The sequence below is a fragment of the Varroa jacobsoni genome, unplaced genomic scaffold (assembly GCF_002532875.2).
Source record: "Varroa jacobsoni isolate VJ856 unplaced genomic scaffold, vjacob_1.0 scaffold_209, whole genome shotgun sequence".
Classification (NCBI taxonomy): Eukaryota; Metazoa; Arthropoda; class Arachnida; order Mesostigmata; family Varroidae; genus Varroa; species Varroa jacobsoni.
This window is the reverse complement of record NW_019213111.1, coordinates 105,166-131,323: the sequence shown is the minus strand read 5'-3', so window position 1 is coordinate 131,323 and position 26,158 is coordinate 105,166. Positions and strand designations below refer to the sequence as shown.

Sequence of the window (26,158 nt, the reverse complement as noted above, 5' to 3'; positions counted from 1 at the left end):
GTTATTTCGCCAAACAAATGGAAATTCTTATATACGAAAGGTCGCAGCGTCGGAGACCTGAGGAATCTTCCCAGAGCGTCAGAAGGGGCTCGCTGCCGGACCCGCCATTTGGCCCTACTCATCCGTCTGTTAGCATCTGTTTTATTATCGTACGAGAAAAAGCTGATTTTTTCAGATAGGCATTTTGCTTTGAGAAGCTCACTGGCCATAGGTGTTTGTTTATAGAAAGCAATCTGCTAGATTGATATATTGGGCTGCTGGAGGGAGTAGCGCCAAAGATAGACTATTTCAAAATAACTTCTAGACGTTCGTCTATTTTGTAGGATGAGACAGCTTCACGCGCAACCCGATTTCCGAATCCTATATATGCCCCTTTTTTCTTATTCACATATACAATTTTTGTTTACTTTACAATAGTGTACATAGTGTCCTGTGTAGAATAAATTATTAAAAAAAATTGGCAAAAATTATAAAATCGTACTCTACGAATACGAAAAGAGCAGGAGGCACTTGAGGCTAATAGCCACTGAAAAATTCAATAGGGTTATAGTTGACGAAGTTGATGGAAACGGATACTTTTTATATCCATGACCCTTGATTTGGCGTCAACTCCTTGCAAAAGATCTGTTGCTGTTGACGCTGGAGAAGGAAGCGGGAAACATTTGGGTTTCCCCCAAATTTTTACCAAACGGCTTGTTCTTTCGTGTTGTTCCTCCATTTAATTCGATGTATCTGCGATACAAAGATATTGTGTAAGGATAAATTCATCGATTCTCGTAAAATTTCATGTCTGAATAACACAAGTCGTATTTGCATACAGAGATAAAAATAAATGATTGCCACATCATGTCTGGACAAAGCGAAGAAAAATCGTGAAATATAAGTCCGGCTTTATTTCATCAAGTGGTAAATAGACCAGATAGAGGAAGCAGTTTCAGATTCTCGACAACTTCTCAAGACAAAAATAGGACAAGTATGTTACGATTCAAATGTCAAAAGGCTACTGATAATTGATTGAAAGCAAAAAAAAAAAATAAAAATAAACAATTGTGCTTGTGAGAGGAGTTCGAAAATTTCCAGTATACTTTCTAACAGTGCAGACTGAACAACTAGCCCGGTAACGAGAAATATATATCTTTTGCATCGCTGGGTAAGTTGGGTAAGACTTGCACGGGCTTTTCAAGTCCAAGTCCGGTCTTATCTACTTATATGTATATATCACACGTCCATGCGTTTAGTTCGAATTCAGATACGATATTTGTCTTTCGTCGTTACGTAACAATATTTAGCAACTCAGAGCAAATAACACTCTGTCTAGTCTGATTGAGCGAATGTCCTAGATACTACGTTTCACAATAACTCCAGCATCAATCCAGTGAGTGTACCATTATCGTTATGATGGTACACGAGAAGGATAAAGAATTACCTGGAGCCTAATTGCCCTCCTTGGAGCATGAGAGTACTTGACACCGGGCATCAGTTCTTGCGCCGACAGTTATATCTTGCGGTCAGAAGCCGAGACCAACCATTTAGCTCAATAAGCGAATTTATCGTACGCCCATTGAGTCCTACCTAGCAATTTTTTTCGGGACCTTAATCATTGTTAATAATTTCGCATATTTTGTAGGCTAAATGAGCTACAGCGAAAAGGTTGCCATGCAATACTTTATTTCATAACAATTCATCAAAGACATCAGGAAATCACTGCAAAGCCCTGAGGGGAAAAAAATGTACGTTTGAAGAAGCAGACATTATTGTTGACTATTAAATGCTCTGATTTTTCACAAATATTAATAGTATGCAAATAAACGCCATTGTTCTGTCAAAAAGTATTAAAGGTTAGAAAAAGAAAACTGTTTTCTTTACAAGTGTGTACACGTCACGCAATAAGCGCGGTGGCCTAATGCGGAAACCACAATAATCTACGTGCTAAAATAACTGTGAGTGACATGACTAGATCGCTATTTGAGGCTAACGAAGCGCAGATACCATGTTGGCCTTTAAGAGAAAACAAGACAGCTCTCAATACCTATTTTATTTATCAACATATTCTCGTCTGCACAGGAGCTGACACCTACAGAACCCATGACGAAAAAATCTATCACAAAAAATTCGATATACAACGCATAGTGTATGCACTCTCTAATGATGGTGTCAATCATAAATGAGTTTTGAAGCCCAAATGATGATAGTCTACAAAGGCTAGTAAATCTAAAAAAGAAGGTAGCCTACACATGCCAGGCAACGGGTGCATGACTTCGAAACGAAGTCATGCATCTTTTTCATGTACAGCCACAACTACACCCTATTCGATGTCAGTGACTAATGATCTACAAACTTATTTAAACCAATGTCAAGTCTCAGAAATCGAAAAGTACATAGTCTTCTAAAGATATTATAAAATCTTCACAAACTAATGAAGCCGTTAAACTTAATTTGGACCGACTTCTAGTTTTAAGATGTGCTGACATAAATAAAACCGTTAGCGACTCTACCTGTTCGCCTTCAACTAAAGCCCATACAATATATTTTTAGCAAGCTAGTCCTCTTATGTAGCAGCAATCCATCGAGCAGAATAATTTCGCTAACGCAGCATCGGCCTTAGCGGAAAACGAGGGATTGCTCAGTGAAGAGTTGACCGCAATCAACCAGCAAGTTAGGAAGCTCTGTCTGCTGTCGAACAGGGGCACACAAGTGTGTCTGCAGGGGCAAACCGTAGTTGTCCTCAGTGCGTTCTGTTTACTAGTCAATACTGTACAACGGTTCAACCGTTCAGCAACAGACCATGTTACTACAATTATCTGCGGTCCAAGTACATTTTTCCCCGAACACGCAATTTTAATGATTCACCTGTGCATCAAGGGCTAGCCGTACTCAAAATACTTATTTTATTTTTATTTAGCAAACGCTGATTTTGATTTAGAAAGTTATCATATGAAGTGCAATTTAACCCTAGAGAGTTCGAACCATTGGGATAATAGCAGAATGTGATCGTGTAAATAATCTTAGACTCAATGTAAAGAAGCTAAAATTTGCCCCAGGCCCATTTGCCTTCAGCTGTCACTGAACAAGCTTGAAGTAGATTACCAGCATCGAAAACCAAAAAAAAAATTATTGGTGAAAATTGAACATCTCGTCACTCTTGAAATACACATATGATTAACAGCAATACATTTTTACCCCTTTTTTATTTATTTATTTATTTTTATTTTTAGTATCCTTTATTGTTTACTGCCGGCACTCACAGGTAGAATTCTGTACGTTTAGACCGTACTGTAAGAACCGTGAATAGTGTTAAGTAATTCGTACACGCGCTAGTGCTTAAGTCCTTCGACCGGAGGCGAAAGATGAGCAAGCATTTTGAACACGTTCGACATCGTAACTTCTAAACAGCCACCCAAATAAACAATCTGTCAGTGTTTACTGGATCCAAAATTTTTATCCTGTGTTATCCTGTTATACATTTCATTGTGAAGTCGACGGCGCTCCGAATTCAGAAGCGGCGTTTCTCCGGTAGAGGCCACGCAGATAGCTCATCATACGCCCTGCGGGCTCCCGCCCATGGCGTAAAAGTTATTTTTCGCGGCGGTTTATCGGTCTATGCAGATTCTATAAATTAAAATCAATGTTTGCAGCTGGTCGAGATGAAGAGCTTGAATTACATATAGGGAGAATCTTGTTCCAACGCAAGTGAAAACTTTACGAGCACCGTTTGGCTAATGTGAATCGTAGGCTTGTTTCTGTTCTAAATGGATCAGCCAATGCTAGTGGAGGACATTTATCCTATGAGGTATTATCTGGTCTGGACCGCAAGTTTTCTTTTATCGCTTGCATGAGCTTTTCAAATGGCATTAACTAGAAACATCCTACCTACTCTTTAGCAATCCTTGTATATGCCTAAAGGGCAAAATTTCCGACACCTGTTGAACACGCAGTTAGTTCCTTTCTCGCTCAGAGCAATACGAAGACGTAACGTCTATGTAGCCCATTAGAACTTCACTCGCACCCATTTCCGTATATAAATAATATAAATATAGTGATAACAATAATATATAATAAAGGGTGCAAAAGCTGCTAGTTTACAGATTATTGGGGTACTTACATCTGGAACTGAATGAATGTTCTGAGAGACGGTGGCACCAATAAACTGACAAAGGCAAACCTTTGATTCCAGGTAGACGATGGGTTTTCAGACTGTCACGGATAGGGTATTAGCACTACTGGGTAAGTTGTGTAAGTGTAAATGTTTTTCCCAGCAAAAATTCAAACTGAAGAGAACGATATCAACCCCCAAATAATAACTGTGATTTTTTAGGTTACTCAAACGGATTTTCACAAGTGCGCGTTAAGTTCGCGCGAGTGCTAACTTCTACTAACTTATTACTCGTATATACTCATTTTGCTTATGCACGTGGCACGTGTTACTGACAGTTGGTAGTAAATCCGTAAGAAATTATCAACAAGTTATATTATTAATCGCTTGAAGGGATCTTCATGATACGCCTATTAGATTTGCGCAAAGGCTAGTCTTCAACAAACTGATTACCTTGTTCTGCTTATGTGCGCCGTACGATATCGAGAAAATGTAAGCCACCTATAACGAAGCCTTTCATTTTGGCCAATATACTGAAAAAACAAGAAAGTACTACAAGGATAAATAAATACTAAAAGAAGAAATTCTGCAAAGCTCAGGTACAATAACCACGATCTGCCATATCGGTCAGGTTTAAAGCAATTTGTTACCGTAATTGATTGATGTTTTAGCCTTCTAGAGACTTGAAAGAACTACCGGATTGTATCCTTCATCATGTTGGTCGTTCCTAGCGAACAAATTGAGCCAACCAAGGGTTAGACCTCACCACTAGATATAGGCATCGAAAGGTTAGAAGATTTACGACGTACGCACTGGCCTAGCGTTACTGCACAATGTAACAGTGGTCATATGCATTTTTCATACGAGCTGTAAGTAACTTAATAGGCGATATCGAAGCTGATCATTAGGATTACCATAAAAATCGATAACAGCGAACTCACAGCTGTAGCTAAGATAAAATTCTTCTTCTTTAAAATTATTTTTCTAAATATCTTATCATGGCTATTTATAGATGGCCATGATAAGGTATTTAGCCATCTCAGTCATAAAATCTATACACTAAATTAAGCACCGCTGCAACGGACGTTCCTATACGTGTATGAAAACAGTCTACTTTGTTTGTGCGAAGTGCGTAAATTGCAGACTGAAGGGTCTGGCCTGGTTAAGCTTTTGCTTCCTGAGCCTGTAACATCTCAAAGAACCGTCAATACATTTGAAAAAAAATGAACAAAGAAAAAATATCTCGCAACATAATCACTAATGGTTTACCGCTTTTTCTTCCATGCGTCCGATTTTCATACGCAAAGAGGCTCGTATACAGGACAACCCACGTATCATTACGTGTACTTTTTTTCTACATTAAACGGCTGATTGTCAGAGATACGAGAAAGATATGAACGCGCTGCACTTTTTTATATTTTAGCACCAAAATGAATACAATGTATTATCTTATTAACGCCGATGACAAGAACTAAACTTTGATCTGCATAGCAGACATAATCGGTTTTATATTGTCCGGCAGGCAAAACAGCGACAAAGTTTACGAAAGACGCCGGCCATATAACATTGACTTTTATGTCGTTTTTATTCACGCTTCGTCCGACGCTCTCGGCGCCGTATCAAATAGGGTGTGTTACTCTTCTGACCGCTGGTCTCTCGGGGGTGAGCGCTATTGACTGCTTCAAGTGCGTGTCTCACAGCGGCGACAATCCAGCTTGCGAAGATCCTTTTCATCATAACTACACGTCGGAGATTCTGCATCAGCCTTGTTTAGCTGGTCGCAAGGGTCGAGAGGGCCTCTTCCCAGCTACGGCCTGCGTCAAGATCACCGGGACATATGGTAACATATGGTATCCCCACAAGATGGGAACTGATTAACTTTTGTTTCCTTTGTCACAGACGGAGAGGGAAAACATGGGCTCATCTGATCGCATCAGACTTCGAAAGGAGGAACAAGCCTCTAGGACGGTACCGTCACCTCCGGTACTGAAACCTGTTACTAACCTGCGGCTTTTAGGGATAACCGTGCAGCTGTAGAAAATGTATTAGCTGAACCAAAAGAATAGTATAACAGTTAAACTTGTACAAAAAAAATATGGCTTAAAAAGTTACTCATACAAATTGGCCAATAGATCAGTTATCGATTGTTTTACATGCAAACAGTTTACAAAATATAGATTGCTATAGTTAGTAAACAAAAAGAACCTAGATGTAGATGTATCTAAGTTCTTTGAGAAATAATCACAATCACATATACGCTCTTCGCGATCAAAAGTTAAATTAGATCCCTCTGGAAACCAAAACAGTGTCTGTATTATCAGTATTTGTTCTACGGTGACTATGCATTAAAACACTATTACTACATTTTGCTAGTCACGCATGCATATATTTCGATGGATGGTCTACGATCTAATGTTCCTAGTCTAATTAAGAATTTCAGGTGGTATAGAGATTGCCACCTTTGTTGTACAATAAATGGTCTGGCCTGTATAACATGCTTATCCTCTCAATTGGGTCATTAGCGATGTCAAACCCAAACGGAATCAAGGATTTACCCGTGATGTGTCCGAAGCACTGCTTCGGATCAGGTGCGGATCATATGGAATAGTTAGTTGACACGCGGCGGGGCATATCCGAATAGACGTACCGTGATGATATGAGCTAATGCACCGCAATGCCCCATTGGGGAGCTTGTCTTTTATGGCAGTTTTCTCAATACAGCCACATATCGTTATAACAGTATCAAGCAGCGTACCATTAGTACAGACAATATGGTCTGCAGAATTTAAAGGCACAAATATATTTTACGCATCAATCTTCTATGTCTATGACTAGCAATTCTGTCTCAATATATCAGTTTATGTAAACTTTTTAGTCGACCTTCTCTTGATTTGTTAGACCCTTTACCTCTAAGTTTAGCACAAAAATCGTTTTTAATTTTATTTTCATTAGAATGATAATAAAACCTTTGCTTCTAATCAACTAGCAGTGACTCGGCGAAAGCATTAATTCACTTTCGAAACAAGATAAGACATATATACAAATTTTTGTTCTGCCGTAAACGATACAAATGATCTTGCTGGCATATTAGGGAAACTTTCGAGAGGTATTCTTTGTCGTCAGCAATTCTTGCCGTTGATCGAGGTTACAGAGACCCGTTTATGGATCGTTCAATCATTCCATGGGTAATTCTAACAGTGATTATATTAATACATTACAAAGCGATCCGCAATTTCAGAAGACACTGGCGACACCATCGTTGTACGAACCTGTGCTCTGGATTCCGGTACACTCACCGTTGACACGGAATTGGTCCGCATGTCGCACTGTGGCAGCTTCTATTTTGATGATCGTTACGTACGTGGCTGCATTGTAAGTTGCGCCGGAGACGCTTGTAACGCAGCCCGAAGCAGATACTACCTGGCACTGTCGTATCTTGTCGGCGCACCACAGTCGTACGCGGGTCTGACGCTGGTCACTTACGTCGTACTTTGTACGTCGCTTCACAGCTTCTTCGTGAGGGACCGTTGCCTATAATATGTCCCCACTTTGATCTTATTTCAAATCTGATCATGTATAATGTGTATTCATTTCTTTAGCGCCTTCTGTTTCGCTACACGTGTCATCTGTAAACAACCATTGAATATCATCACCATATTATAAACTCCTCATATATATATATATACATATACAAGGTTCTAACTGTGGACTGAACGTAGGTAATATTTCGATTCTGAGATAAGCTATGGTGCCATTTAGAATTTGCAAAAATAGTAAATAAACATTATCAATATTAAAGATTCACTGTAGAAGGGCTATATAAAGAATTTAGAAAAACGATACTATACTTTATTATAGAAGTGGTACATACTGTTTACAATTATAGTACTAGATACACGCAGACAATGTACTCCAATCAGCGCTATGCGTCATGTTGCAGAAGTAACTAAATTCATACGATATATTCCTAGGATAACACAGCTGAGGCCCTAGTCACACTACAGATTGACCCTAGAAAAGTGCTGATATCGACATTTCGGCAAGAGATATTTCGTTCCGAAAGAAGATGCTTGATAACTCCAAACTATATAATGAACATTTTGTCGTCACCCGTAGAGCCAAGGCGCAGGCTATCTTCAAACCTTGTTGATGTACCCATCTTCATGTGCTGCGTTAAAGGACTATAGTTGTTCTATCAAGCCGTAGACATATCTATGTTAAAGTATTTCATCCGAAGCTCAGATAAACTAATATCTCATTGTAGACAAGTAACAGGAAATTAAAACGAGAATGTCTCCTGATACTACTGCTTGTATGTATTATATGAACAAGTGCGTTTAGCTTAACACTGACGACATAAAATGTACAGCTCGGAGAAGGGGGACCAAGATAATGTAAGATTTCCCTTTTAACACGCCCATATCAATAACTCACCAACAACCAAATACTATATAGTATATTGTGTAAACAAGTGCCACTACATCTTCGGTACTCTTCGTAATAACCTGTGTATAGGTACTGTTAAGATTGTTTCGTCTGCTTTTGCATGCGGATTTCAGTCGACCAAATAGCAACACGTGCTTCCCATGCCACAATGGACATTGACTAAATAAGAACTATATAATAATGCACTATCTACTGAGATTAAGAGTTAGGATAACCCGAGCTAGCTGTCTATTTAACGAAGCTACCAGAAATGACGAAGGCATTTATTGGCCAATCGCAATGAAGTCGTTCTCCGACACAGACGCGTCGTATTGGGAATATATCAAATAGGGATGCGATCCTGTACGACAGTGACCGTTACTTCTTTTTATATTTCATTAACTCAGCTTGATCAACATGGGCAGTTCACTCAATTGCATAGTTGATATGGGGCATTGTAACAAGTCAGGAAAAAAAAAAAGAAAAACACTGAATTAATTACTGCGTCTTTGACTTATAGCCGCACTCGAATTGTTTACGTTAATTAGTAATTTTGAATTTCCTTTCCAGCCATCTCGAGCAGCCTATATATTATATACATCTAAGACAAGGTATTATATAGCCAGACTATCAAACTAAGCACATTCAATAATAAGAGTTTAACGTAATGACGCGTATTTTGTACAAGACAGCTATAAACGTTTTTTTACAGATTTTCTTTAGGTAAGTAGTTGACCTTGTTATTTTAGACTAGAACATAAGGATTGCTCCTAGGACAGTTTATCTGCCTGTTGAGCTAACCGAAGTCCTAGTGGATTTAAGAAGAATGATTTTAATTATCCCGTAAAGGGTTAGGAATTTCTAAATTTCAGTGTAAGCAATAAGAGGTACCTGAGCAAATTCTTCAGTTCTATTGGCTCAGCGAAAAACTATACAACATTGTCGCAGTAGGATTGACCTCACTGTCTGTGATGGGATGTTTTGCAGTTGCGAGATTAGAACGCATCTTTTTATTATGCATTTCCTCGGTCGAAGTGAAAAAATGTTGTTGCGTTTTGCCAAGCGGTGCCCGCATGTGTACTATAACAACCGGGACAATAAACACCTATAAAAAATTCAAGTGTATATGTATATATCAGAGCATTGTTGCTGAGAGTGTGGTTGCTTAAGGTCGCTAGATATTCATATTTACACAAAAACTAAAATTGACTCCTAATTCACAATAAAATTATACCATAAAATCATTAGTTAATCTATAATAGTAATAAAAATCATACTGAAAGTATTTTATTTTATTAAAACATTTTCCTTACAGTGTACTGCCGCTAATGTTTGTATATATACAGTTAAACATAAGTAAATCATTGTCGTCCAGTAATATCATAGAATCCTGCTATTTCAATTCTGCCCCTAATATAGGTATTTAAAAAAAGCATGCCGCAGTCAGGCACAATGTGCTAATAAGGTTCTTATTTATTTATTCTATGGTTATCGATGAGCATGGAATTTAGGAGCGGCGCAATACTTTGTTTATTAAATTGAATCTCTAAGAAATTCTGCAAACCTTCTCAGGGTTTTTTTTTTGTTTATTTTCTTTGAGTTGCATTTTCTGCCTGGATGCTCTTAAGCGTCCTTGATTTTTCTTTTCAGGTTGTTTTTTAGTCAAGTCAAATGCCTGTTACAGTTCAAGGATATATGTATAGTTTAATAAATTAGTTGTTATGAACCATTTCGATTGTAACAAACTGTTGATTGTCGAATTATGCTTATTTTATAATAGAACATAGTTGATAAGACGAGCAACGACACTTGAAAGGCAATTTCTTTTGCGATCGTGTGTAATTCCTGGTTTATTAGAAAAACGCAAAGTAAATAGTGACGTTTTTTGTTCTTCTATACGCTATATACCCGAAGGCTGCGATATTTCCTAATTTAACACTGTTTTTAAACGCACGAAATAGGGTGAATTATGACACGCCGACGAGTGATTCGATTATGAAGTGCCAGGGTTTGTGTGAAAGTGACATTGCAGACGTCCAACGCTGTTTACGCGGACAGGAGAATCTTTTTCGTTTGCTTAGTGTCCGTTCACGTATTAGCCTAATTAATAAAAAAGGAAAAAAAAAAGTAAATCTAGTAAAAGGCAGAGAGAAGGCGACCTTAAGTTCAGCAAACTGATTTCTTAGTTGAAAATAGGGTTAACTAAAATCGGTGATCAGAAATACCCTTGCAAACTTAACACTCGGCGCTTTTATTTGGTACCACCTGAAGGTCGATCAGGCCAGTGATAACCTCATTTTTTGATACGATCAAATATTTTCACTAAATTCGGCCATAAGTCAGCTGTTTAATTGTCCTGCCTCGTGATCGTTAACCGTACCGTGTGCTTGATATTGATGATTTTATTGATTTATCAACCATGCGCAACATGCTAAATTACCTAATTTCACGGAACTTTTGTGTAGCTCAGAAACGCTCTACAAAAGCATATTTATCATGTTTCTCTTACTAGAAGCAGTTTGAATTGGACGGAACGAACAATCACAACGGTTAAATACCGCCTATCCTGGGGTGACTGAATGCAGAATTGACGTTCGTATTGAAGTAAGCTCGCAAAGCACCGTCGAAACGAGTCTCTATTGCTAGCGCTCAACGTATGCTACGACGTACGGCACCTTTTCGTAAGAGTTTTGCTACGATTGACAACTGTTAATTTAACTAAAGTGCAATTCTATACTAACAAACGAAATAGGTAACTGCTGTTCTTGGGTTTGAAAAGCTTTGCAGATCTTCGTCTTCACCATTTTTTAAGATAGATAAAAATCATTTTTATTGTGTTAGAAGTCAGTAAATATCAACGCAATGATTCTCGCTTAAGCAGTGTATATAACCATTTTTATCTCAACTTCTGTACAATAACACTCTGTTTGCCCTATGATTGACAAAGTGTACCATAATGTATTATTTGACAAACTTATACGACTGAAGGATTTTAGATTTTATTTAAATTTCCAGACGAACCGTTTTATTGGGGTAATAATTAACCATAAATCCAGCATGTAAACAGCATGTCCATCCGGAATCCCTCAACGCACTAATGTAGGACGCCGCTTGTTTTCTACATTATTTTCGATTTTAAAAATAGTATTCTTGCTAGCATCGCACATAAATTATGCGCAGGTGAGCTCGGACTTTGCGAACCCTCCACGAAGTAACTGATTGCATTCGCTACGATAAGAACATTTTCATACTGAACTCCTTAAAATAGAGCATGTTGAAACATCCAATAGAAACGAGTTGAGCGGATTTTGAAAATTACTATGCCATTTAACACGCTACGTTAGAGCCCCTTAAAGATCTCAACAAAAAAGACGTATTGCGTATTGTTACAGATTTCGAGGTGGACTGTAAATAAAAAAATGCTGAATCAGTAAAGCAGTTAAAGAATGAACTATTGATTTACAGAGTTCCTATAGATCCTTCATATGAATTAACTGCGGCCGTCTGCAGCTCTGCTTTGTTTTCTAATACCTCTTATCCATCTCAAAAGGGATTCAGTAGCACTTTGACAGATTTTTGAAACAACGGACAACGACTTTGAGAACACGAATTTTAAAAGCGGGGCCTTCATTATATTTGTGATAATTTGAAGCAGGTAAAACCTGAGAAATTTAAACAATTAAGGTGCTCATCAAATATTTACTATAAGGTAGTGCTTTCAAAAGCAAAAGGCATAAACGACATATTTTTCATACAAGAAAAATCCAAAAAAAACAGAGCTATTCACTTTACAAAACTCAAATCAACTGCAAATGTATCTTGCATATTCAATTTTGTGATGCAATATCGCGTTATGAGACAGCTTGGAACAACTCGAAACCGCATAGCCTGTTTATTAAAAGAACAATTTAGTAGCCTACATACGTTATTTGTTTTCCTATAAGCAGCTCTAGCGATCTCGACTAGCTAGCACTACAGTCTTGTTATTCTCAAGAAAAGGCTATATTACGCATCTTTTCACAAAAAGAACACGGATGTCTGTATGCAATAAGAGCGAAAACGAGGCTCGAACTGAAAAAAAAGATAACAACACTTATAAAATTCAATTTCTTCCAAGAGATTACAAGTTCTTCATAACGAAAGGACACTGTGGAGACTGAAGATCGAAGATAGGAAACGGTAAGTGGACGTTTTTCCGCTTCAGTCTTTCTCGGCCTATCTCTTCCTGAACCGGAACCAGAAATTTGGATATCCACATCAGAGTATATTAAAAAGCGTTTTATTTTGAAGTTACTCACTAGTCTCACCTACAGCAGGTGACAAAACTGTCAGCCATCTCTTGAGATGCTTTGTGACGTGGCCCGCGACGATCGATTTCAAATCAAACCTCTTCGCTAACCACCAAATGATGTACGGGATGCTGATTCTTAGAAAAGCTGCCGGATCTCGGTAGAATGACACAATTACATCTGTCAATTGCACAGTCACATCAGTTGTTATGACCTTAGAATTAGCCTCCAATATACGAAACGGAACCGGTACACACATAATAATAAACATTTCGAGCAGACATTTTCCTCTAGCGCTAGCTATATCGGGGTGACATGCAATGCTATATGGAAAAAGAAATTTGTACGTCTGGTTCAAACAAATGACTCCACCGCACGAAACATAGAAACATTAAACACGACACACGGTAGTGAATGGCTTGATTTAGGTCTGATTTTGGGTCAGGGAGAACCTTAGTGGTGTCGAAACGCCAATTTTCTGTTGCTACGACTAGTGAAGCTACACAGCCAAAGCAAATCAAATTTAAAACGATCAAAACATGGAAAAAAAGGGGACATAAAAAAAATCAGATCAGATGTTTACCACCTCATCTATTCGCAACTTCATGACGCAAGAGCAGAGAAAAGACTGTCTAATATTTATCACTGAAGCTCTGCAAGAGTTGAGCCTACCATAAGCGTGTATTTGTAATTCAAATGAAATTAGGTAGATGTCGAGGTTAACTGTTATGTGCCAAAAAAAAGACCAATAATCCAGCACTGATCATGGAGCACGTATCGAGGTAGGGACGGGTAGTGACCTAAAGCCCATTGCAGATTAATGCACACTACTATCACGGCATTACCGTTTGCAAAATGGTCTAATCTGAATCAACTTGAACAGTTAGCGGTATCCATCCAAATTATTGTCGTAAAATAATAAAAATGATAGTATAGCTGTTAGCGTCTTCGTGAATCGCATATCAGGAAAAAACTCGACGTAGTTTTGGCGATCACGGACTCAGTTTCGCCCTGTCAGCACCTCACTACACGTATATGTGGCCAGGCTACTATCATCCAATGCCAATCTTCAATGTGAATTTAAGCGTTTCATGTAGACGTGAGTGACGCGTACCGCATGTGCCCCGCTACGCAAGCTACTGAGTAGGCAAATCCAGCGTGCTGCAGAAAGGAAGATTGCAGCCATTTGCAGTTGATGACAAAGCTCCGTGTAGTTCTGGCTGAATTTTAGGGCTAGGGATCACAGAGTGAGTCTTGTAATGTTTTTAACAAATATGTTGTTCAGTTATGTCTTTCCAGAACCAAGGATCAGGACTTTTTTTACATTAATTAAGTACATGCTATAAGATAGATATAAAATATTCTTTTAAAAGTTATAATATGATTCTTTTTAGCTTTGAAAATGAATGACAATAGATGGGTCATGTAACTAGTAAAGGTACACCTATACCATTTGGTTTACAGGAGCATTGATGTACTATTTCTTCTGTTGGATCTACTTAAAAATGGTTCTTAAGTTTTCGATGCAGCTTGCTATTGCGCTCGATGTTCGACACGAGATCATTATTAATATAACGAGGCAATGTACACTAGAGATAACAAAGATATAGATATGTGATTCGGACACCCCAATTCGCTAGGTGATTTTCTATAAATAGCTGATATTTCCGGCCGTATCAGAGAAGCGGCAGTGTCACAAATGTGCAGTAATATAAACATACACTTTTGAAGTTTGGTCAACAGTTTGTTATTCTTTCGACAGGAACTGCGTTTAGATTGAAGCCAGGGCTGCCGTTAGCCGTCTTGTGGAATGCTAAACGGTGACATAGAACTCGACATATTCGGTACACATTGTTTTTCTCCAATTACATGAGAACACGTCCTGCAAAAAAAGGCTCCTGCAAACATGCGCTTTACGTACATGAAATTTGTGTATGTGAGGACTTCCAATTGGTATTGAAACGATCATAGGTTTCGATAGAGGAAATAGCAGTTTTTACGCGCACAATGTAAATAGCTAGCGTGACACATGCGCCGACAATTCTATATAATTTTGCGATGTTTGTTAATAATCCTCAGACCAACTTTCATGAGTAAAAATACAACAGTTTACTATTTTCATTATACAGTAAAGCTTACATGCATAATGTAAGTACCATTTCGAAGCACTGAGTTGGCCTACAACTATATGCGGTTGTTTATTTAGAGAAGCCCTTGGGCAACGGTTTGGTAGGTCATTTGCATCTTGGAGACCTACCCCACAACACAGCTGGATGCTCACTCGAAGTCTCACAATCGCTACCTATTTTACGTACGCAAGTCTTTGGGGAGTAAAAGACGACCAAACGGGCATTTTTACTTATGAAATTTTACACCACGGTAACACATACACAGTTGTTGATTATTGCTTAAAGCAAATATAAACATAAGATTGAAACAAATGGTTTAATTTTATTCACTTAACGTCTACCACTCAGCACTGATTAAGCGAGCAGCAGTGCTAACGGGCCATCCTATAAACCAAAGTAGTGCTTGCCAACTTATTTGCCCTACTGGTTGTCCAGTGGGGGAGCCGTAAACCATTGTATGTAGACTCACGGTTCGCAAGTGGTACCTAGGTTATGTATGCAGTTGGTTAAATGGAGTACTTATAATGAAGGTTAAAAATTATCCTGTATCAAAAAACTATGAGGAATCACCTGACCCTCTGTGCATGAGGCTAATAGGTTCGGACTAAAACGTCGATTTTTCTTCTGTTGAGATTTATATGGTTCTATCACTAATAAACAGTTTTCACAGGGATACACAGCTTCAATTTCGAATACATTTTCGTTTTCAAGGTCATCATTTTTGAAACAGTAAAAAATAAATATCTCTTAGCTTGATACTTGGAAAAAAAAGTCAAGGTGTTCGTGTTAATAACTTTTGTTAGTTAATGCGGCGAAACTTTGTTACTAAAGTTTAGCTAACCAGAGACATTAGAAAACAGGATACCCAATAAACCACAGGATTGGCAGGGTATATATTGTGCATTACTGCCATCCTTTTATAGCTTGTTTTTAACGATAGGTTTTCTTTGGCGGCGCTGTGGCGTATTCTTGAATTAACTCATTGCTTGCGTTAATTGGATTAAACTCGTATATTGTTTAGGGGGATTTGCTTGCTCTTCATATGTTGGAAAATGCAAAGTTTCATCGACGTGCAGCAGCTTTGCATCCCCAAGCGAACAGATAAAAAATGCATTCTAAATAAGAAGCAGTAATACTATTTTCAGCAAATGCTTCATAATTAACGATACTAAAGTGAAATTTAGTTAGACAGTAATGAATGTGAACTCAAACAACGTATATGCATAGACTGAAATTATTTTTTTTTGCTGAGATGGTAAAAATATTTAAAGTCTTTAATCAATATTGACTCTACAAACCTATGAAATTGTTGAGATGTAATCCTATGTCCAGTAACTGATTTAATGGATGCTCCTCATCATAATTAGCTGCCCTAGTTAAGGTAAACCTGTCACTTTTCTTCACCACTTCCTGCGAACTCTTTGGTTGATCCTCGAAGCCATCGCTACTGAAGAATACATCCGGGAAGTCGCTAGATTTGACGTTCGTGAAAACTTTCGACGGAAATTTCCTTTCCGGCCGTGCTGTTGTACTGTTCAATTTTCGGTTAAGGAGTTGAACAATGGGGATCCCAGCTGAAAGCACGGTCGCATTTAATTGCGGAAAGTCTACGCTTAGATTCGGTTCATTTCCAAATGACGCAACAGCTGCTGAAACGCGCGAAATGTAAAGATATACGTTTGTGTAAAATACCGTAGTCATATTTGTAAAGCAATCATGCGCAGGCAACTTGCGGGCTAGTAAAATTGGTGCTGTTCAATCGTGGTTATTGTTATCTTTCTTCGCATCAGTTCTCAATACATGTACTTAAAGCTCAGCGAAGTGCCCTGAAGTATGACTCTGGCTTCGCAGCCTGAATTTTAGCCGTTCGGATTAGCGTTGCTCGATCAGGTCAAAAGTCGAGCACGTACATATGTCACAACATCTGTTGGAATATTGTAGTAGAGAAAAATAGGTTTGCGATATAGATTGGTATTACAGTCGTAAAGTGATGCGTCAATCTAAAACAAAACGAACAACATCTTGAAATCTGTCGAGTGCGTAAATTCATCCTCATTTGGGTACACTAGCTCTCTTGAGCTTCTTTGCATTATCGAGATAGTTCGTTAAGTCGGCAAAAAACGGGTTAAAGAGAACCCGAACGCAATGGTACTTACTCAGGTTTGTATGTCGTTGCCTGTGATATTAACAGAATCTACTGTCTTTACTGAACTGCTATACTGTCTATGTAATTGGTAGCAGTTCCGCTGACTAAAGAAATATTTTGGCTATGGGATTGCGATTATCCTTATTATTGGTCCTCATTAGGCTAAAAACTTGTACGCCTATGTGTACAGCAATTATACATAAGACACATCGCATTATAATTGGACATGGCTTTACCATTGGAAGCTTGATTTTCTATCTCTGGATTTGTCCCGATTCTCATTTACCACAAGCTTACCATTTGACGCCGCGTCGGTCGTCTTGGCTGGTAATGGTATTGCCTCACCTCTCTCAGTTACTTTGGTTTGTGTAACCAATGCATTGGCAATAAAGACGACGTGCAGAGATAAAAACAACATTTTGATTTTCGACCAAATCGTTTAGGTTTGCTGAAAAAAAATGGAATCCTCTATTTTCAAGACTCGAGCACTACTGAGATTCGTAGGTCACAGACAAGAGGAGACTAGCAAACGAGACCTAACCCGTCAACAGCGCAGGATCTCAATGCTTAGCTCATGCATCGACCTATGGGTTTGCATAATCTAATAGATTAGTAAACAGCCGTTTTAGACAGACGATACGGTGAGCATCTATGTCCCCTGACAGCGCACGGGCTAATTTCAACCGAGCTATTTCGACTCACGATTGCCGTCCATAATAATTTAAATTGATTTATTTTTCTATCGTCGTACTCTGACGCAGATGCCCAACGTCCTAACATTTTTAAATGCGAATATTCATTCCTATAAGAAGAACTGATCACAGAAACCGGCAAATAGTTTTAGTTGCATATCTGTCAATCATCGCTGTCATATAGAAAGGAGGTTGACCTATAATGTCAAATAGTCGCCGTTGAGATCAGTGGTCAAGAAATGATCAACATTTAAACCAGTTACTTTTCTCGTCCGCAAAACTAAGGTAACGAAAAAAAAGACATTTACTATACTAAAACATGATTTCAAACAAAATTGAATTAATTAAACTCCTAGCTCTCTTGTTTTAAGTAGCCTTCGCCGGAAAGTATAGACTTAGCCGTCGACTCACCATTTTCACTCGTCACCTGGCAACACTGAAAGATCATTTTTATGAATTTTGAAAAAAACATATCTACTTCGCAAATATATTGTTACCAAGCCTCTTCGATTTGGGATAGAGATGAAACAGCGGTTATCGAGGCGGGAACGCTTAAGGCGTTAATTACTGGCGAAATATCTTCTTCCCTTTAAGGCGTAGATGATCTACGCGCAGATTGCTGCACGTTAAAGCTTTCTGAATGAAGCTGCTACCTGCTCGGTCACACTTATACGAAGGGCAGATATTACATTGAAGGCGCGAGTTCTTCCCCTTGTGGCAAAAATTGACCTCCGAGCTTGTTTCGTTGTCGTCCGACCCAACCTGGCTTATCTGGTGAGTGTCAGTGAGACAATGTTCGACGTACAGGAATATTGATGACGTGCGACATCTCGCTGGCTTTTCTACAATGTTGGAACTCCCAAAACGAACCAAAACATTTCATATGTACTAGAAATAAGCAGCTAGTGATATAGAACGTAAAAATGCATATAAGCTCCCTATTTTGTTACATTATCTGTCTTCATCGTAGTTCCATTAAATTCACGTAGCTGCCTCCTGTTCTCTAAATTAATAAGCTATACTTCGCGACTGAGTGCGACACCCATAATCACCCACAAAATGTTCGATGTCTGGTTATTTATACGGTATACAAATTTGTAAGAAAAATATCCAAAAGCAAAATTCGCTCAGTTTAATTGTGCCTTTACCGCTTTCGTCTCCTCAATATTCTACGACTTTCCACTTCTAATCCAAAATAACTTTGTTTAAATCGAAAGTAATACGTGACTGTGTAAGCAATTATACGAAATAATATTAGCGACACAAGCATATAGCCTGTACAAATAATGGTAATTGTCGATGACAAACCGCATGCTAGGAAACAGAAAAAAAGCTTAATCAGTTCAGAAGCATGTAGTTTTTTTTGCCTTTTTGGACAAACGGAAATAAACATCTATCCTAACGGTAGATGATTACTTTGCTAAACATGCGAAATTGACAACGTTACACAGCAAACAGTGCCGTGTTTTATTGAGGCGTATTGAAACAGACACAGGAAACACAGTTTAAAACCATCTAACCCAAAAACGTGAAATTGAAAATAAGGACAAATCTATTGGGCGCTAGCGAGTTGCTTCACAAAATGTACAACTAAAAACCAAGCTATGGCGTTTCAAATTCCTACAGTAAAAACATGAAAAATGCAGAAATAGCCATCTAAAAAAATTATCAATAGTGAGGTAAAGATCGATAAAGGAACGAATGCTTCAGTGCTCCACAATTCTAGACCTTGTATAACGTGAGACTAAGCACATTAAAATATGACATGTTTTAATGATATTAGAACTTTATGAGACAAAAACGTTCCCATTTTGGTGTACAAGTTAGCAGGGACCACCTGTCTCTCGCATATATGGGACACAAATGTAGCTTTTTAACTGAACCACAATTTGAGTTAAACTGCACCAATAATCTTGATTGTTTTTACAAAATATTACCCTTATTGATCTCATCAGAATATTAGGTAATCTGCATGCTGCACCCTATTAATCAATGTTCTATTGCAACAGGCCAGTCGTGCACGGGATGAGTAGATCCAAATCACAAGCATTGCTTATGTCGGTGGTTAGAAAATAGAATGTACTGCAATATTTTACAGAAAGATGATATCCGCATTTTACCGTATGTTTTGCTAGTAGTGTTATTAATAATAACGTCATACTTAAAAAAACATAAGTTTCCGTGATAGGACTGTAACTAGGTGTTTGTCTACAAAGCGTAGGAACACGTAACGATGAAAGAACAAATTAGATTCAAGCTCCAAATCTGGTGTAAACAGATTTCGTTTCGTGACGGGAGCTAGCAGTCGGAAGCGATACTTGACGGCAATACCGGACATAAAACAGGTAGTACTCATTCTGGCGAGATAATCTGAGAGGTATGGAGAGGATAAAGGTAAAGATGTGGCCTCGAAATCTGAAAGGCAGCTTGTAGGATTGACTGTCAGAAAAGTTTAGTTTTTGTGTGCATCGCACAGTCCGTCACGGCCGTTAAAAAACCTATACATTCACTCTTAACAGAAATAGACCCAGAGTTTCGGCTGTGATAAGATCCACACCAATGTTATGACTAAACAAGGAATACTTCGTGTTGACCCAATGCTAACGTGTCCGCCTACGAATATTCGGGGCTTATTGAAGCAGTGTGTTAAATACTGAAAGCAAACACAATGCTAGTGCTAGGGGTTAGCCTTCTAAAGTCAACTGTTTTAAGACGGATCCCGTACTCGGAACATTTAGCTTAGCGGAATAATCTACCCTCAATATGACTTATTCAAGAGTTTATTTTCACATTGCTTGTATTAGCTAACAATTCATTCAATTCAGTTATTTCTCAGTTTATAGCTATATACTAAAATTAACGGAGAGGTAAGATCTTACAAAAATAATTTAGTACCTTTAGTGCATAAAGGGCAACAGGGAAGGTACTTTCCTCCTCGTCGTGCTACGGATTACTCGATTGGTCAGTTTCTTGTTCTGGCAGGCTTTTGACCTAATCCTAAATAGAAGCACCGATGCTTGTCGTAGAAGGAGCAGGTGGAAGCCTGTAGCCCGTCCTAAACTGTCTTTTACTCTGAAAATTAACTCATATTTAAATGTCTACATCTTGAAGACTTCGACTCGTGGAAAGTGTTATATTGTAATATTTCTTCGCTACCCTTCGTTTTAGAGTGCCTCACAACGTCTGGATCTGAAATCCTTTTGGACGTTAATATGAAAGCTATAGGGTGCGCACGTTTAGCTTTGCAACCACATTGTCTCTGTGGGCAATGCAAATGGGCGTGCAAATGCCAACTACAGGTTTGTAAACATATGCTTAATAATGAAGGCACACGAGAAACAACTTAATAACGACTTATTTATTTTTTTAACAAAATATGTGTATATGCGTTGTCGTCTTTTGTTTTTCATTCGAATAAAACTTTTGTTGACTTGTATTTAATCTGTGTATAAACAGCATCGTAACAGTCTTTATGATGTAAATACTTGGAGTTCTCAGATATACTTTAAAAAAATATAGAGTATACTTGGAGTTCACATTGGATACAACAGTTAGACACGAAGATGAAACCTACCGGTCTTATTCACTATAACACACAACTTTTGTAACCACAAGTTATTGTATTCAGACTACTATAATTTATGAGTTCTTTTTAAATGAGCAACTTTCATTCTTCGGCCCTTGATATTTAATTCTACAGACAAATAAACAAGCACGGTTATTGTCGAACGTGTGTCCGATGAGCTTACCTTCAGTTTCTTTCATTTTAAGCAAGGTAATTTTAGAAAAATAAACTTGTACATATTGCCACAAATTATTTATAGAAATCCAAGCCTAGACAACATGCAGCACACAAATTATGGTACAGGCCAGATGAGTTCTTGCACATAATTCTAGGTGGTTAAAGCACTGATAATACAACTTTATAGCAAAAGATCCTTGAATTGGTTATTTGTCCTTTACACAGCTGAGCGCAACAAGTGCATTCATTTTCAAATCTAAAGAAAAGCAGCCATTTTTATATGATAGCAACATTACTGCCACCCATACAAAATGTCAAAAAGTAGAAAGAATTGGAATAATGCATGAAATCGACTCGAGAATCCTACAATAGTTTGTTAATTACTCGTAGCAAAATATAGGTGGTCTAGCCTCAAAACGTTTTTGCAAGACGTATATTTAAACTCGGTCTGAGATAATAATTAACGTCGGCGTTGCTTCGATTCTGGGTTCTGGATCCTAGTTTTGCGGATTTTAAAAGATGCCTAAGCTGACTCCCGGAACTTTAACACTTAACGATAACGCATCAGTCCGACGCGGTTCAAAAAACTTTTCACTTATTTGCAATTAACTAATTATTTATCGTAAAAAACGCGCCGCTTTAACTCTGGCAAAATTGTTGTACTTGCTCCTCCTGTTTTGACTGTAGTATGGAAGAGAAGGCACAGTCTAAGCATTGTTACATCTTATTAGTGTACTGTACAGGTCAAGCAGCTACAACATGGTACTTTTGAGGTAGATTTGAGCTCAGTGAAAATAAAATCATGCCTCACTGGACCCAAAACCATATTTGTTACTTTGGTCAGGCTTATCTCCATGAATCGTCGGTCAATACAAAAAATTCAAGCTTTGCACAAAGTTTCCTAGTAGAGTTCACACACAACACGAGACAATGTTAGATAGTTGCGCAAAGTTACATCAAACAACAATTAAATAGCACCAGGAAGAGTATGGAGAACCTTGTCCGGCATCATCGATACAACAATCAGTTGGTCCCATCCGCAGTCGACTATTTCGCCCATTCTGTGTGAGTTCCAATCGAGACCGTAAGCGAACTCACTATGGTTCATAAGACACAACTCTGTCCTATTGGCAGCAAGATTGTAGATCTGTGTCGTAAAGTCATAAGAGACCGACGCCAACACATGAGGGAAGAATGGGCTGAATCTTACCTGCAAAAATATCAGCGCTTTGCATGTCTCCTATAAATGTAACACAATAAAATTACTTGAATTCTACATGGAGATGTACCGGTAACAATGCATGACAAATTAAAGGTTCTTGCATAATGTGACAATACGAATGCTTCTTTTTAACGCAAAATTAGACTTGATGTAGAAATTAAATGTCCTAACAGGATATATTTATGACTATAGCCATTAACATTTTATTTTCTAATTTCACGCTACATATTGGCTACATTATTGACAATTCGAGTAAGTCTCGACAAGAACTTTGAAAAACTATGTTTAGAAAGGATAGATAACCATATGAGTCTGACTAGTGTTTAGAGAAGATTAAAACATTAGCTACTAAATATATTAAATCACTAGTTCTATTAAATTTTCCAGTACATAATTCTAAATATATTCTGCGCACTTTGCCAATTCAATATCAGCGCTTATCTTAAAAGCTTATTAACCCACCGATGTGCATAGCTCTCGGCATTGGTAAATTTGAAAGGTTTGTTACTTAAAAAGACTAAGCAAAACTATTTTGAAAAATGAAGGTTCAGGATTATTTGTATCTAAGGGCTTTCTTTTGCCAGTATTTACACCTATCTCGATAAAAAACACCACTTCCAGGTTTCTTAAAGGTTTTTCCGTCTTCATGCTAAGCATAGGAAAATGGACGCAACAATGTTTATCATGAACTTGGTCCTTACCTTTCTGACAGCCATTTTATGGAAGAACTTTTGACGACATCCTGCAGGTTGACGAATGTCCCATAGAGAAACACTCGAGTCGATGGATCCTGTTGCCAACATGTTACAATCGTATTTCGACCAATCTGCGTTTAGGACTTCTGTAGTTGATACTCTGAATACGAGAGCAGGTCTCTGACTGTCCGGATTTCGAATGTCCCATAGAGCTACAGAGCCATCGGCAGAACAACTGCATAACATGCCCGGGCTACGAGGAGCCCAGGCAGCTGAATACACTAATTGTCGATGTGCCTGCAAATAAAGAAAAACAATGCCAATACAGATTATATTAGGATTTATATATTTATGTATTAGTACATTCGAATGAAATTGATTTTTCGAATCGCTAGAAAAACGTCCAAAGTTGTGGTTAAGTCTGCGCGCACCAACCATTCCTTTGTCTTTAGTTAACTATAATGTTTCATGTAATGTAACTAAGTGTTTCATGTTCATCATCCTTATGAATACGCCGTAGGTACAAAACTAAAAGTTCTGTGTCAAGTACGTGGTAACGAAATTTTTCATACGACTCAAACAAGTTTACATAGCACACACGAAGTCTCTCACCTGAAAAGATCTAACAACGGCTAATTTTTGCGGATCAGTTAAGTTGACCTTTCCGTCCCATGAGGCAGAAACAATTAGGTGTTCTGTCCTAGTCGGATTCCATTCAACGCTGTATACCTGCGGTTGAATACAGACCAAACGTACAAACAAAATCAACCGAGAGCTAAATTTCAAGATAAGTGAATATAACGTAATGCAATAACTCCACTCAGGCTTATAACAGACCGAATAACCAACAAGCAATGAACAGCGAGACGGTAATATAGTATTCCACATAGAAGGATGAAACTTTGCAACGCTTTTCTGCTCTTTATGGATTTCGGCGAGCAATCGCACTGGCCCGGGTATGCCGTAGGCCCTTTCTGAATGACCCCCGTAGTAATACCCTATGACTTAGGTGCGGGGCCATTCAATACATAAGGAGTAGACGCTGAAAGCCAGCCGCGGGTCAATGATTTTTTAATGAGGCTTACCAACGACTACATATTGCTTTATTTTTTGCTTTGCTTTATGCGCAATAGCAGACAGCTGCTAAAAAATTACAGTAACATTACTTTGCCGAGAAACCTACCTCTTTGGCGTGTCCCTTGACAGATCCGAGTACGGCACCATGTTCGCTATTGAACATAACGATGTGGCCGTCCGCCGCCGCTGCACAGACAACCCGAGGGTCAGATTCACTGAAGGATAGATCAAACAATGCGTCGCTGTAGTTCATCACATGGTTGATGGAAAGTGGGCCGTTCCCGCCCGCGGGTCGCCGAAGTACAAGTAATGCACCCTGACCTTGAATGCCTGTCAAAAAAATATAACCAGAAGGGCACCAAATATTGTGATACCTATTTATTAGATTAGTCAAAAAAGAAAGGCAGTTTCTTTTCCTAATGATCATCGAAGCGTTTCGCTCAAATTCTAGCAACAAATCTTCTATTTACCATCACTTTCTATGACCTCCTCTCATCACTGTTAATTTATCTACTCTGCTTTAGAAATGATTAGATCTGGTGGATCTATCCCGAAATTTTTGAAAAAGTCATCTAACCAGTTCCCTCATTGTCATATGTATTGCTGCTAATTTGATTTATCACTGATCGGAAAAGTGGATCATTCGTAGGCACCAATTCTACACAACATGGTAGATATATATTTTGCGGAGAAACTTTTCACGATATTTGACTTATGTGCTTAGCATTTTCAGATATAGAGACAATTTTCTTCTACTTTTTGAGTCTTTTCTGTCAAATTAATTTGTTTACTTTTACAACACGCAAATTCTTGTCTAGCATCCTGCTCTGCTCAAGCATTTCGTGTCGTATAAGACCCCTCCACTTCTACCAAACGCAAATCACGGTTTTTTGGATGGAACCCTGGTTTAATTTTGGGTTTATGCGTATCTTTGGTGGCTATCCATTCCTTTTGTGTTTTATCTTGAGAGACGCCACTTCTCAAAGGTCACACGTTGGCAACTTATCTTCTCGGCCAGCAAACGACTTATATCTGAGAACCTGACTGACCTCAAATGGCCGACCGGTAAGGGCTGCATTCTCCAGTTCCGAGATGCCATTTTACACTTCGCAGAACATTTTGAAGCACTCCTTTCATTTACGGAGATTTTTTTGCACATAAAACAGACATCCGGAAATGCTTCACTAGCTTCTTAACCCCGTAAAATTGGAATAAAGTATGTGTCGAAAATGCATCTTTAAAGCCACAACTTAAAATAAAGTGACACTTAAGTAGCTATGATATATACAATAGTTTCAATTGCTGTATAGAAGTAAACAGCCAGTGAGGGAGTTGAAACAAACATTGATTTTTTGTTTGATAATTGAACCACCTAATATATTTGTCTGCCAATCTAACAAAACAATATTACAAACTATTATAATGATCCAGAGAAGCATTCAATATCAGAGCTGGGCAGTATCCTAAAGCGCCAACATCAACAACCTGCCGCGGGTTTTAGGTTGATATCAAACGTGTACAGTTATCCTAGAGATTATGTACTTTCATGATTCCCTTATAGCGAAATTATAACGACTTTCTTATGTCAATTTGCCTTATAAGGACTTCTAAATATTTCTCAGTATCGACCTTTTTTTTTAGCATAACT

General features: G+C 38.3%; 3 protein-coding genes across 17 annotated transcripts in view; 1 reads left to right on the top strand and 2 right to left on the bottom strand.

Moving 5' to 3' along the window:
• Positions 1–9,016, top strand: part of LOC111273656 (uncharacterized) — a 48,454-nt gene extending 39,438 nt beyond the window's left edge. For 5 of the 9 annotated variants that reach the window (XM_022855454.2, XM_022855449.2, XM_022855453.2 and 2 more), the window contains 4 exons: positions 4,175–4,224; positions 5,721–5,933; positions 6,616–6,681; positions 7,332–9,016. In XM_022855454.2, the coding sequence (XP_022711189.1) occupies positions 4,182–4,224; positions 5,721–5,933; positions 6,616–6,681; positions 7,332–7,630 (621 nt within the window). In that variant the 5' untranslated portion in view covers positions 4,175–4,181 and the 3' untranslated portion in view covers positions 7,631–9,016. The remainder of the gene's footprint in view (positions 1–4,174; positions 4,225–5,720; positions 5,934–6,615; positions 6,682–7,331) is intronic. The other 4 variants (XM_086973561.1, XM_086973562.1, XM_022855456.2 and 1 more) reach the window with 4 other exon arrangements.
• A 239-nt stretch (positions 9,017–9,255) lies between these two features.
• LOC111273655 (uncharacterized) lies at positions 9,256–17,786 on the bottom strand. Of its 4 annotated transcripts, none has more exons than XM_022855441.2 (4): positions 17,380–17,786; positions 16,235–16,585; positions 12,817–12,987; positions 9,256–10,618 (listed from the first exon to the last, which is right to left on the bottom strand). In XM_022855441.2, the coding sequence occupies exons 1-4, from the start codon at positions 17,498–17,500 to the stop codon at positions 10,614–10,616; spliced, it is 648 nt and encodes a 215-aa protein (XP_022711176.1). In that variant the 5' UTR covers positions 17,501–17,786; the 3' UTR covers positions 9,256–10,613. The 4 variants fall into 4 exon arrangements, with proteins under 4 accessions (XP_022711176.1, XP_022711178.1, XP_022711177.1 ...); XM_022855443.2 differs by having other exon boundaries at positions 12,826–12,987; XM_022855442.2 differs by having other exon boundaries at positions 16,235–16,582.
• Positions 17,787–21,111: 3,325 nt separating this feature from the next.
• Positions 21,112–26,158, bottom strand: part of LOC111273652 (peroxisomal targeting signal 2 receptor) — a 12,236-nt gene continuing 7,189 nt past the window's right edge. For 3 of the 4 annotated variants that reach the window (XM_022855427.2, XM_022855431.2, XM_022855429.2), the window contains 4 exons: positions 24,617–24,840; positions 24,046–24,162; positions 23,440–23,730; positions 21,112–22,756 (listed from right to left, as the gene is read on the bottom strand). In XM_022855427.2, coding sequence (XP_022711162.1) covers positions 22,484–22,756; positions 23,440–23,730; positions 24,046–24,162; positions 24,617–24,840 — 905 coding nt within the window. In that variant the 3' untranslated portion in view covers positions 21,112–22,483. The remainder of the gene's footprint in view (positions 22,757–23,439; positions 23,731–24,045; positions 24,163–24,616; positions 24,841–26,158) is intronic. The other variant, XM_022855428.2, reaches the window with a different exon arrangement.